The sequence below is a fragment of the Mustela nigripes genome, chromosome 17, assembly GCF_022355385.1.
Source record: "Mustela nigripes isolate SB6536 chromosome 17, MUSNIG.SB6536, whole genome shotgun sequence".
Taxonomy (NCBI): Eukaryota; Metazoa; Chordata; class Mammalia; order Carnivora; family Mustelidae; genus Mustela; species Mustela nigripes.
In genome coordinates this window covers 43,363,197-43,376,353 of record NC_081573.1, presented here as the reverse complement: position 1 = coordinate 43,376,353, position 13,157 = coordinate 43,363,197, and the positions used below count along the sequence as shown (strand labels likewise).

Here is a 13,157-nt window from a genome sequence, read left to right as displayed (position 1 = left end):
CGGGGAGGATCCGGCCAGCCCGACTGGAGAACAGTGGGAACTGCGGCAGTTGGCAGTCCCCTGGTCTGATGAAGAGAAGAGCACAGAGAAAAGAGCAGGGGGTCTTTCTCATGGAAGCAAGTGTGGCCTTCAAGGAGCCCAGATAAGAATCAAAGATGCAATCACTCAGGTGGCTCAAGAGGGAAAGGATTTATTAGCCCGTTTCCAGGGCAGGGAGCCGGGGGCAGTGGTGGGGGTGTGGTGGCCTCACATTCAGAGGGAAGAAAAGGCAGCAGTAAAACCCACCTGACTGCCTTCACTCATTCTGATCTACACAGCTTTGTGCTCACAAAAACCATCCTCTTGTCCTGCAGGGAGGACACAGGGCCTGGGATGCTGACCTAGGAGGTTGGGAATGGCTTGGTTTGACTCGTGGCCTTCCAAGGCAGGGAGTAAAACTTGGGTTAGAAGGGACAGGCTGAGGGAGCGGCAAGCCGTCCTGAAGGTCTACAGCCCCACAGTGCGGGCTGCTCCCACCCCTTGACGCTTCCGGGAGATTTTAACTTTATTTATAAACAAGACAAAAATCCAAGCAGCATTAATTTAGGGGATCAAAGAAAGGTTTAAAAAAAAAAACAACAAAAAAATACAGAGGGGCAAGACAAAGAGTTGGTGAGCATCCAGAAGAGGAGGAGGAGAGGAAGGAGGAAGAACCAGTACTCCACCCGGTGCTGAATGTGCTTCCGCGTCTCTGCCGCCAGGGAGGCCCTTCCTTCCTGCTCCCCAGCCGGTGGCCAGACAGCAGAGGGGACGCCGCAGTGCCGTGAAGACAGCCCTGGAGCGCTGTCTGGCCACTGGCGTGGGGAGTGCCGTGGATTTATTACACCAGTCAACCTCCCACCTTCACCGTCACCAAGTGAAGAAATTTTTAACTCTCCTGTCCAAAGTCCTCTGAGAATTTCTTCACTTTCAGGAGGTCATCTGCATTCACGGTGGGCCGAGTGGTGGCCAGAGACCGGAGCATGTCCGACTGCAAAGACAAGGGCACGAACCTAAGGAGGAGCCCGGCCCAGGGTCCTCAGCCTCTCTGCGCAGACCGATGGGGTCCAGCAGGAAGAAGCCAGTGTTCCCAGTCGCTCCCAGCCCCAAAGGCAAAGCTCCCTCTGGTTGCCTGGCACCTGCATGCATGTCTCCTGTGCCAGGACCGCTCTTCCCTCCAGAGGCGGCTCGTGTCGTTCCCAAACAGGCCTACTTCTTGACTGAGAGAATTCAAACTCCCCTCATGTCTTAACTGCTGGGAGAAGCTCGTTCTGACTACACACCCGCCATACCAGCCACACTGACAAACACCTGCCCCGCACAACAGGCAAGACCATCTGGAAGACCAGGACGAGGAGAGGGGAGGACTAGTCCCATGAGGCTGCCTGTGCAGTGACACCAAAGCCAACTGCCAACAGACACTCGCTGCCTCCTCCTGGGCACGAAACAAGCCAAACCCATGGAATGATGCAGTCATGCCAGAGGGACTTTATTCTTGCTGAATAAAATAAAATGCTCATGCTATGTCCTCCATCCTGGGTCCCCACTGAGTCTAACAGCAGGACCCCCAGCTACCCAGAGCCCCTCTCTGTTTCAGAGGAGCCACAACAGCTCAGGACAACCCACTACTCCAGAGAAGAGGAGAAGCCTATTTTTATTTTCAGGCCCAAGACCCCAGTTTTCTGGGCTCTGTGTAGTCCCTCTCCCAGCTGGCCACTTACCATGCAAACCACAGGCTCTAAGAGTTTGTCACCAGGGACATCCATCCAAGTCATCTCCATGGCCCCTGGGTCCCCTGGTGAGCAAGGGGTCAGGAGGTCATCGATCATAACGCTAGGATTGGTGCGGGAAGGGCCACAGACCTGAAATCAAATAGGAGTCAGGCTGCAGGGGCTCCAGCTCGACGGCTGGGGAAGGGATGGGATGCCTCAGCTTTCTGAGTCCTGAAGAGAAGGCAGTGGGAGAGGATGAATGCGTGCCTGGCTTTCTCGGTCATTCATCGGTCTGAGAAGAGAATGACTCCTTCAGAAGTCTCAGGCTGGCAGGTGCAAGTAGCTCACGGTAGGATTCTGGAGGTTTGTGGTCAGTGTGTTATTCCAGGCACTGTTCTCCAGAACCGCAATCTGTGGCCTGAAGTGTCTCAGTATCTTCCTTTCCCTCAGTGACTCCATCAAATCTCACCACAAATGTAGTGACATCAAAACTGTTCTTCTAACCACAGTCTGCTTTATTGGCAACATCCCCCCAAATATCCCCAAGGCTAATTCCACCTTCTTCAACTCTTGACTCAGATCTTATCTAGGATGGCATATCCTTTTAAGAATACAACCTACTGTGGGGCGTCTGGGTGGCTCAGTCAGTTAAGCACCTGACTCAATTTCGGCTCAGGTCATGATCTCAGGGTTGTGAAGATGGAGCAGGGAGTCGCTTGGGATTCTCTCTCCCTCTGCACCTCCCAACTCCTCACTCTCTCAACTAAATTTTTTTTTTATTATTAAAAGAATACAACCTGCCCACTCAACTCCGAACATCAGAAACACCAGAATCCATCTCCTGCTCTGTCTTCCCCCTCATTACCCTCTAAGAAATGAGTATCTCCTCAACTCCTATAGAACAGGGATTTTTGTCTGCTGTGGTCCCAAGTGTCTCCCCACGTCCTAGAACAACACCAGGTACACAGCAGGACCCTTGGCAGACACTCAACAGAGACACGCTGTGTGACAGGAGCTCCTCCTTAGAGCGAATGATTCTGCACCTGCTGATTCTTCAGACACTGAGTGGGGGCCCCACACACGACAGCACAGCGCTGACTGTGGAGGTGGCAGAGGTGACTGCATGGGGCCATGACCTCTGGCTTCCCACAATCTCAGACGCTCACATTCACGCAGGAAGAACGACAGGGAAAGAGAGCAGGTGCAACCCCAGTCTGTGGAGCCAGAGGGCTCACATACTTGTCCTTGGTTCTCCATGAGACCAAAGAAATGTCCCCTGAGCAGCCAAGGACCTGGCAGAGAAAGCTGGCATCCCCATTCCTGTGACACTTTCTGAACAACTCCTTGCTGGCCACTCTCCTATTTTTTTAAAGCAGGCTCCACACCAGGAGTGGAGCCCACCGTGGGCTCACAGCCCTGATCAGATCAAGACCTGAGCTGAGCTAAGAGCTGGATGCTTCACCAGCTGAGACATCCAGGCGCTCCTCCACTCACCTTTTTGAAGTGTGTCGCTGACTGAACTTTTCTGACCGGCTGCATGAGGGAGTCCCGCACAATGATGCTGATGTCGGCACCTGAGTAGCCTTCCGTCTTCCGGGCCAGCTCGTGGATGTTGGCCTCTGTGAGGTTGTGGGGAGTGCTCCCCAGGTGCAACCGGAACATCTGGGCTCGGGCAGCCTCCTCAGGCAGCGGGATGTAAATCCTCTTTTCAAACCTACAGAGCCAAGCACACAGCAGGACTTGAGAAGAGAGGGCGTGACAGTCTTCGCTGAGAGAGGTGCTGGGGCCCTCTGGAAGGTGGCTTCACTGAGGACTCTGCTCACCACACAGACGCGAAGCGGCCTCCAGGGAAGCGGAGGCCGTCCGCACCCACAGCCGCAGTGGCAGGAGACCACGGGCTGACTGCAGCGGGAGAAAGACCTCAGCCCCCGGCACCTACCAGGGGGAACTCACCTCCTTCTAATGGCTGAATCCAACACCCAGGGGATGTTGGTGGCACCAAGCACCAGAGTCCCGTCGTTGTTATTCCCCACCCCTGTGGAGAACAGGAAACACAGACACCGACTCAGAACATCTGCAAGGACAGGAGCATCTGGGGGAAGCACCTCAGGGGCCTCTGTGTTCCGATCTGGGGCCAGCCCCGTGCCCCCACCTGCAGGGCCCCAACCAGCTCCGCTGGGCCACGAGCCTTCTCTGAAGCCCTGCCGGCCTCGAGAAGGGCAGAAGGCTCGCGGCCAAAGGCCAGGGTGACCTCTCTGCAGGCCTGTGGAGTCGGAGCCCAGTAGGGCTGCTCTGACATTTCCCCTTTGTCTTAAGGATCATCAGACCCAGCCGCAGCTGAGGAAGTTACGACGCGCTGGGCTGGCTGGAGGCCCCGGGGAGGGCACCCAGTGCTGGCACACACCCTGCATCTGGACCAAGAACTCCGTTTTGATCCTTCGGGCGGCTTCGCTCTCGTTTTCATTGCGGGACCCGCAGAGGGAATCCACCTCATCGATGAAGATGATGGAGGGCTTGTGCTGCCTGGCCAGCTCGAACAGGTTCTTGACTAGCCTGTGAGGGTGACAAGTGGGGCTGGGATCAGGACGCCCACACCCATCCCAGCCAAGGGCCCAGCCACTGCTTCTCTTGGCCTTTCCCACAGGCAGGTCAGGACGCCCGTCTTGGTAGGATTTCAGCCCCCGGTCATCACAGATCCACAGGCAGCACGGTGCCGTGAGGAACCGCCAGCCCTGGTGACAGCCCCAGTCATTAGCTCTGGATTTAGGACAAGTCATTTCCCCTCCGCTCAGCCTTGGTGTCCTCCTCTGCAAAACGGGAGTCGGTGTGGAAAATAACTGAACCACATGAAGCCCCCAACAGAGGACACCCACCTGACACCCAAAGACTGGGAGCGCCTTTGCCTTCCCTTCATGAGGACTCCTCTCCCCAGCGCGCCCGTTCAGTCTCGGCAAGCTCTGTCAGGACAGTGTCCCACCCAACAAGCTAGCAGGATTCCCCTCCACTGGCTCCTTCTCCATGACCCCCAACAGCAGTTCCTCTGGGCGGTGGCTCAAGGGCAAGGAAGCAGGGTCTGGCAGCTGACTTACTTCTCACTCTCCCCCAACCACTTAGACATCAAGTCTGAGGAGGACACAGAGAAGAAGGTGGAGTTGTTGGCCTCTGTGGCCACCGCTTTGGCCAGGTAGGATTTCCCTGTGCCAGGGGGTCCAAAGAGCAGTATCCCTCGCCAAGGTGTACGCTTGCCTACAACAAAGAATAAACTGAGGTGAGCTTCCTCCTGACTGGGGAAAGGGAACAGAAAAACTTGACAAGATGACCGATTCTAGAAGCAAAGGAAGAAAGGGAACTGAATTACCTGCTGAGAGCCTGCTCCTAGCCCTGGCTCATGACCCCCCAGAACTGTGGAAGTGACACTGGCTACCACTGGGTCCTGACTCTACTCATCCATTGGGAGTCAAGTTGAAGTTCTAGTTGCAAAGGGGTTCCTGACACCAGAGAGGAGCCAAGGAGCAGATGGCTGTGATGAGTAGACCCTGGGGCCTCTCTCCACCGAGAGCCCTGAGAGGGAAGGTTGGGCCCTCACACCCTGAGGGCCAAGACAGCTGAGTGGCCCCCTGCTCCTGGACACCTTCCGAGTGTGAGCCCTGGGCTGGGTTCCTCGGAAGCCTGCTGTTTTCCATTTTGGCCTAAAGTAGCTCAACTCTTACCTGTGAACAAGTGTGGGAATTTAATTGGCAAAATGACAGCTTCTTTGAGGGCCTCCTTGGCCCCCTCCAAGCCAGCCACATCATTCCACCGAATGTTGGGCTTCTCCATCACAACAGCACCTGCAAGAGGCAAGTAGAGCCTTCAACCTGGAGCCTGACTGAGGAGTGTGAGCCGACCCTCCAGGAGGCCCTCGCCACACACCCCCCACCCCCACCGCCATGGGGGGCGGGCCTCTTACCCATCAGTTGTTCTTGCAATTTCTTTTTCTCTGGATTATCCCCTTCGCTGTCACTATCACTGCTGGGGAAGGAGACAGAAGATGACAGGCTAAAGCAAGAGGCAATTGGCAAGAAGGCTCTGAGAGCAAGGTCAGGCTCTGGCTGCTGGCCCAGTAGAGAGCCGCTTGCCCTGCTCAGCAGTGGTGAGGGACCTCAGGGAGCCTCAGACCACCTGTAATTGACACTCCCAGGATAACACTCCCATGACCCAACCTTGTTTCTTCATTAATGGAGTAAGAACAGAGACGTGTGTTCTCTCAGAAGGCTGGTGAGGGTTATACGCTTTGGCTGGAATTCAGGAGCAGCTGGGCGGGCAACCAGAGCTGTCACTGGCCTTTCACACAGATTCACAACCAGACAGCAAGTGGCTGTGACTCAGAGAGGAGGTAAGGTTTAAAGCGGGGTATCTGGGAAAGGAACAAGGTCACAGGTCTCACTCCAGGGCCAATCCCTAATGGGTCCTAAGTGATCAGCCATCCTCAGAACTCTTCCAGCCCCCCCCAAAGATGCTTCACCTCCTGCCCCCTCCTCTTCCCTTCCCAGAGTATGTCTGGCTCTCTGGGGAACCTGTCCATCTGGGGACAGAGCCCATCGGCTCTGGCGGGGAGCGGCAGACACACCACCCACCTCTCTCCTGCTGCGTGACCCTCCTGCCTGGGCCCACCCCCTCACTTTCAGGACACCACTGGCTTTTATGCTCAGCTAACTGGAATCTCTGTGGTGGGCAAACCACACATGAGGTGAGGGGCTGCCGAGCAAACACTGGCTTTGGGGTAGGACACAGAGGCCCTGTGTGGGGTCCAAACTCCAGCTGGTGCCAGCTCTGTGATCTGGGCCATCTCATCTGTCAGATGCAAACAGTAACTCTGACTGTCACAGCAGCTGGCACTTCTTCCATCCTTCCTGCCCACCACACTTTACTTTCAGGCCTTGACCCCCATCATCTCATTCCCCCTTTAGAGCAACACTGGGCGGGAAGGAACGTTATCTCTCTCCTACAGATGAGAAGCCTGGAAGCACAGGGGGTCATGGCATGCGTCCAGGATCACCCAGCTAGGAAGAGGTAGCGGTGGGATGTACCCTGAGAGTCTTAGTATGGAATCCAAGGCTTGTAACTTCCCTGCTGGCTCGTATTTCACCCACAGCTTTTCTGTGCGGATCCAACCAGACACCGTTCATGGAAATATTCAGCACCAGGAATGGCAGCAACAGAGAAAAAGGACACATGCTCCTGGGGTCTCTGGTCCCAGCAGGGGTCTGCCACTCCTCTGTACTCACCCCTTACTCTCACTCTGATTTTCTTTGACTGGCTTCTTGCCATGCTTCTCTTTGTTCCGTAAATAATCCTTCAGCTTCTCCGCCCGATCTAGGTACTGCATGCACTTGGCTCGAATGCTCTCCTTGGCCTTGTCGCTGTGTGCCTCATCTGCAAAAGGGGAAGTGGAGAGGGTGTGCCCACCTGCACCTGCTCCCGCAGTAGCTCTTCGGGCGCTCGGCCGGCGGGCTGGGCCCTGCGTGACTCACATTTGATAGCATGTAGGAAATACTCCACGGCATGCTGGTAGAGCCGGAGGGCCTCCTCGTAATTCTTGGCTTTATCCTCTTCCGTGGCTTTCGTCACCAGATCAATGGCTTTCTGGAAAGGTGAAGCAAATACCTCAGATACCTCAGTGCTTCCCAAGAGACCCAAAAAGCCCTTGCAGTCCCAGGGCAGCAGGAATCCTACAGATGTGTTAGATGCACACAATTATGCCGGCCTATTTTTCCAACATCAGCTAGAAAGATGTTGAAAGGGAGCTTTAAAAGACAGCCATCCCTCTTCACAATACACTCATACAGCTGAAAGCGATCTCCTTCTCAATTTCACTCTGGATTTCAGTAAGTGGAAACCTGACCAAGTATCTCAGGTTAGGGCTCAAGGGGAGAATCCACTTTCTATTCCTTGCATCAAGGGAAAGAAAAGTGGCCCTGGACCCAGCGCCTGGAGAAAACGCCAGAACCAACTGCTTGGTGTGCTGCTCAGCGAGAAGGCCAGGAACCGCACTTGCCCTCGAAGGCCAGAGACGAGCCAGCCCTGAGTTCTACCAGATCCTCCTATTGGCCCAACCTGCTTCTCTGTGGTGAAAAGAGATGGGTTTTCCTAAATTTGCTCCTTAGGGAGGGGATGCTTAGACACATGGATCAGCATACCAGTAGTTTTAGTAAGAAAAGTGCTTGCTGGCACACAGTTAAGTGTCTGACTCTTGGTTTTGGCTCAGGTCATGAGCCAAAAGCTGGACACAAGGGGCGTCCAGCTTTGTGCTCAGTGGGCAGTCTCCTTGAAGATTCTCTCCCTCTTCCCCTCCCCCGTTGGCATATGCACATACTACAATAAATAAATCTTTTAAAAAAGAAAGAAAAGGGCTTGCTTACTCCAAAGACATATATGTATTGCCAACTGAGGGGAATGGTCCTCTGGAATTTTCTAAGAACTCTGTGAGGGTATTTTTGTGAATCTCACAATTCCTGGAGGCCTGTCCTCTAAACTCAACTCAAAGCACGCTGTATTTTCAAGCAGCTGCCCTACACCTACATATCCAGTTTTAGAAACCGTGGCTTCACCAGCCCAGGAAGCATTACCAGAATTACCCTCCTCAAGCTGATCGGCACTGGACATGAGGCCGGCAGATCCCACCATGTCCACACAGTTCCGGCCACAGCAAACAATAAACCTCCTGACCAGCTCTTGGCCGGGCTCAGGCATTTGTGCAGCCCTTCCTCCTCTGAAAGTCGGAAGTCTCAGTAAGACACGGCTAGCTCTACAGAACTGATGGACGGGAGTCAGTTTGGCCAAGATGATGATAAATGAACTCACCAGGTGGAGGAGATGAGGAAAGGTCAAAGTGTTGGCTACTATATCCAAGCTCAGCTACCTCCATTACCTACAAAGAGGGAATGGCCAGGAGCCCAGAACCGTCTCGGATGATTAGCTTAAACACAAGCTTCGCAGGTCTACTCTCCCCCCACCACCTGCTCTTCTGATGAGACAATGGAATGAGTTCCCCTGTCCCTGATGGCTTCTCTTCTCCAGAACAAACATGCCCAGTTCCATGGACTTTTTCACTCTATATGCCTCCTTGCTTGGGTCTGTCCTTTAGAAAGGCAGGGCTCAGCACAATACTTGAGGGATGCTCTGCTCCCCTCCCTTCGAAATACTTTACTGATTAATGCACCTAAGAGCACATTAAGTCTTTCTGGCAAGTGCATACAACACTTCACAGGCAAGAGGCCTCAGCTGCAGTTTGAAGAATAGTTTTGCATAACACAAGGGTGAGGTGATAAATAAAACTGCCAGCCTGGTGCATCTCTAGTAACACATATGGCAAGGATGAGGGTGAAGGACAAGGCTAAGGAAGATGTGCTAACAGAAGAGCTGGCAAACTGTAAAGGACCAGATGGTCAATAGGTTAGACTTGCCTGGCCATACAACCTCTGGAGAAACTACACAACTCAGCCTTTGTAGACCGAAAGCAGCCATGGAAAATACGTAAATGAAAGAGCAGGAATGTGTTCCAATAAAACTTTATTTATAGACACTGAAATTTGAATTTCATGATTTTCACGTGTCATGAGATATCTTTTCCCAGCCTTTTAAAAACAAAAAACCTACGACATTATGTTAAGTGAGAGAAGCCAGTCACAAAGGACCACATATTATATGATTCCAGTTACATAAAATATCCAGAATAGGGGCGCCTGGCTGGCGCAGTTGGTCGAGCATCGGACTCCTGGTTTCTGCTCGTTTGATCTCGGGGTCATGGGATCGAGCCCCGAGTCAGCTCCATGCTTAGCGAGGAATCTGCTTGAGTTTCTCTCTCCCTCAGCCCCTCCCCCTCCCTAAACTAAATAAATAAATCTTTTAACAAATGAACAAAGAAAGAAAAGTGGTCAGAAGAGGCAAATCCATAGGGACAGAAATTATCTGAGTGTTTGCCTGGGCTGGGAGAGATACAAGGTTCGTGGGGTTGATGGTAAAGGGTGTGGAGTTTCTCTCTGGGGTGATGAAAAGGTTCTGAAAGTGTGATGATGGTTGCGCAACTCTGAATAGACTAAAAGCCAATGAATCGGATACTTGAAATGTGCCAAATTGTGTGGTGAGTTATAGCTTAACAAAGCTTTTATTTTTAAGATTTATTTATTTATTTTAGAGAGAGAGTGTGTGTGAGCAGGGGGAAAGGCAGAGAGAGACAGAGAATCTTCAAGTAGACTTCCTGCTGTGCATGGAGCAGACGCAGGGCTCCATCCCACGACCCTTAGATCGTGACCAGAGCGAAAATTAAGAGTCAGAGGCTTAACCAACTAAGCCATGCAGGCGCTCCTTAATAAAACTTGAACAGAAATGTAAAAACATTCTTAGCTCACAAAAACTGGACAGGTGGGATCTGCAGCCAAAGTTTACAAACCCCTGTGATAACATATCAGAGCTTCTGCTGGTGGATGGTGGGGTCTGGCTTTGGACTCTAGTCAATTCCTGGCCAAGCAGCCCAGTTTATTCCATGCCTCTGTTCCCACTTTTTCCTCCACCTTTAGGTGTCTGAATGCTACCCATCCTTTCTGGATCCAGGCATATGCCCCTTCTTCCACGAAGTCCTGCCTAACTCCTTGACAGGCTTTATCTTGAGCACTATGTAGCAGACATTGTGTTTAGAAACTTTACCTGTATTACTCAATCCAGAGCCACTGTCACAACAACCCTACAGGGTATCACCCCATTTCACTGACAGGAAACCCGAAATTCCAAGATCAAGTAACTGGCCCAAGGTCACATGCGACTGAGTGGCAGAGCCAAGACTGAAGCCCAGGTCTGAGGCCTGGGCAGGTTTCTGTTTGCCGGCCCAGCAGGACGGGCAGCACCTGGAGAATGGGTCAGTCACGCATCCAGGTGGCGCCGCCCCAGCACCACCAGGCAAGACCTGGGGAATGAATGAAGGGTCGCGGGCCGACAGGAGGAAATCCAAGCCTGGGGAAGGAGCGGGGACTCGTCCTAAGGGAAGCAGGAGGAGGGAGAGCAAGCAGCCCGACTGCGGGGCCGAGCTTCCCCGGCGGCGCCTGTGCGGTCCGCAGGAGCCTGATTCCCGCCGCGGTACTCGGGCGCCGCTGGCTGCACGGAGCGGCCTCGGGGCTCGGCCTGGCCGGACAGTGGGTGGGGGTGGCAGGGGCACGGGAGTTCTGGACGGGAGACGGCCCGTAGCTCCGGGCGCATGAAAACAGAAACGGGTGGAGGCGGCGACAGGGCGGCGGGGAGAGGGCCACTGGGCCGGGGTTCCGAGCAGGCCGCCCGCCCGACTGCTGGCTCGCAGGCCCCGCCGCGCCTCCTCCGGCCTCCGGAAGCCGAGCCCCGCCGCACCGAGATACCTGGAGGGTTGACGTTGTCATTTCATCTCCTGGGTCCGCCCCACACCCCGCGGCGCTGCTTGCGGCCTCAGTCCGGCCCCCGGGAGCCGAGCTGCTGCGTCGGGCACGGGGAGCCCGGCGACTTGGCGCTGGGCGCGGGCAGGGTAGCCGCTCCCAGCCGGAGCGGAGTCGGAGGGCGAGCGAGGAGCGCGGCCCAGAGCGGTCGGGCCTGAGCCGCGCGACTGCCCCCCGGCGGCCACAGCTGGCACTGCAGGCACAGCTCCCCGCGGCCCAGGGGCGGCACCGACTAGGGCCGGGGCGGGGCTGGGCAGGGGACGTGTTAGGGGCGGGGAGCTCAGGGTGGAGGGGGGCGGGAAGTGAGGGCTGCGGGGGCGGGGCCAGAGGCAGGGCGCCTGGAAACCTCAAGTCCTCAAGTCCTAGATACCATTTCTAGCAAAATAGTGCCTGTAGAACAGTTTTTCTTGCACAGTAAACCTAGTTCCCAGAGTTTTGGATTTCTTATGTTTAATAGAGTATACTAATAATTAGTATCTACCTTGTCTGGCTTTTGGGGGGAATAAATGAGCTAGCTACTGTAAACACAGTGTACCCCACACTGGGGATACAGTCTCTGTTAACCATTGTTATTTTATTTTTATTTTTATTTTATTTTATTTTATTTTTTGAGAGAGAGAGAGAGAGAGAGAGAGAGAGAACATGAGCAAGGGGAGGAGCAGAGGGAGAGGGAAAATCTCAAGCAGGCTTTATGACCAGGATGCAGCCAGAAGTGGAGCTGATCTCAGAACTACGAGATCACGATCTGAGCAGTAATCAAGAGTCAAGTGCTTAATGGACTGAGCCACCCAGGCGCCTCCTCTGTTAACTATTAATATGCTGGTGGTTCAGTCTAAAGTCAGTTTTTGGTTTTGTTTTTTAGTATCAACCCTGCTACATTTCTCTTTAGGAAAGTGGTTTTCTTTTCTTTTCTTTTTCTTAAGATCTTTCTTTCCTTCTTCTTCTTCTTCTTCTTTTTTTTTTTTAAAGTAATCTCTACACCCAACCTGGGGCTTGAACTTAGAGCCCTGAGATCAAGAGTCTCATGTTCTACCAACTGAGCCAGCCAAGAGCCCAGGAAAGTGGTTTTCTTAAATCTCCAATGCTGGGGGCTTTAGCCCTGTAAACTTCAGTATAGTATATCTGTGCTAGTTTCTGAGGATATAGCAATGATCATAACAGTTCTAGGTCAGCCTACTGTTTGAGAAGATAGATGATGTTCATCAGGAAAGATGATGTAATAAGTGTGTTGAGGCCCATCTGTGAAAATCCACATGCTTTGTACACATCTAACAGGCCACCTGCCCAAGATAGGTGGTCAGAAAAGGTTACCAGGTTCAAAGCTGAGGTCTGAGGCAGGAGAAGGGACACTCCAGGTTGATGAAACAGCCTGTAGAAAGGTGCTGAGGCCCTATGGAGGCCACTGATGGAATCTAAGAAACTGGAAGAAGGGTCATATAGGCAAAGAGCAGAAAGTAAGTCAAAATGAACTGATGTGGGGGAGTTGGGCAAGGCCTGGGCATTTTGGCTATGGTAGAGATTTTGGGTTTTATCCTGAGGACAATGGGAAACTGTTTTTTATTTGTTTGTTTTTAAAGATTTTATTTATTTATTTGAGAAAGAGAGAGAGAGTAGGAGCAACAGAGGGAAGCCGACTCCCAGCTAAACCCAGAGATGAGGTGGTGGGCCTATCCTAAGACAAAACCAAGAGTCGGATGCTTCCCCAGTGGAGTCATCCAGGGGCCCTGTTGTTTTTTTCTGAGCGGTGACTTGAGCCCTACTGTGCAGAACAGCTTGCAGGGATGGGGTGGCTATAGCATGCAAAGCTTTTGCTGTAGCCCACAAGTATGAGGGAAGCCTGTACTAGGGGCAGGGGCACAGAGAGACATATACAGAATGGAGACATTGTGGAAGACAAATCATAAGCACATGGAAGTGTTTTAGACTTGGGGTATGGTGAGGGTCAGGAAGGGACAGAGGTGACTCCTGGGTTACTGGCTTCAGGACCTGG

The 13,157-nt window shown here is 53.2% G+C and overlaps 1 protein-coding gene across 2 annotated transcripts; it reads right to left on the bottom strand.

Annotated features, from left to right (window-relative positions):
• Window positions 1–174: 174 nt before the first annotated feature.
• Window positions 175–11,299, bottom strand: VPS4A (vacuolar protein sorting 4 homolog A). Of its 2 annotated transcripts, none has more exons than XM_059382437.1 (11): window positions 11,114–11,299; window positions 7,244–7,355; window positions 6,998–7,145; window positions 5,680–5,738; window positions 5,441–5,560; window positions 4,820–4,976; window positions 4,135–4,283; window positions 3,684–3,765; window positions 3,225–3,444; window positions 1,740–1,880; window positions 175–1,009 (listed from the first exon to the last, which is right to left on the bottom strand). In XM_059382437.1, exons 1-11 carry the CDS (start codon window positions 11,132–11,134, stop codon window positions 908–910), a joined length of 1,311 nt encoding a protein of 436 aa, XP_059238420.1. In that variant the 5' UTR covers window positions 11,135–11,299; the 3' UTR covers window positions 175–907. The 2 variants fall into 2 exon arrangements, with proteins under 2 accessions (XP_059238420.1, XP_059238419.1); XM_059382436.1 differs by having other exon boundaries at window positions 5,680–5,741; window positions 11,114–11,298.
• Between the last annotated feature and the right edge of the window lie 1,858 nt (window positions 11,300–13,157).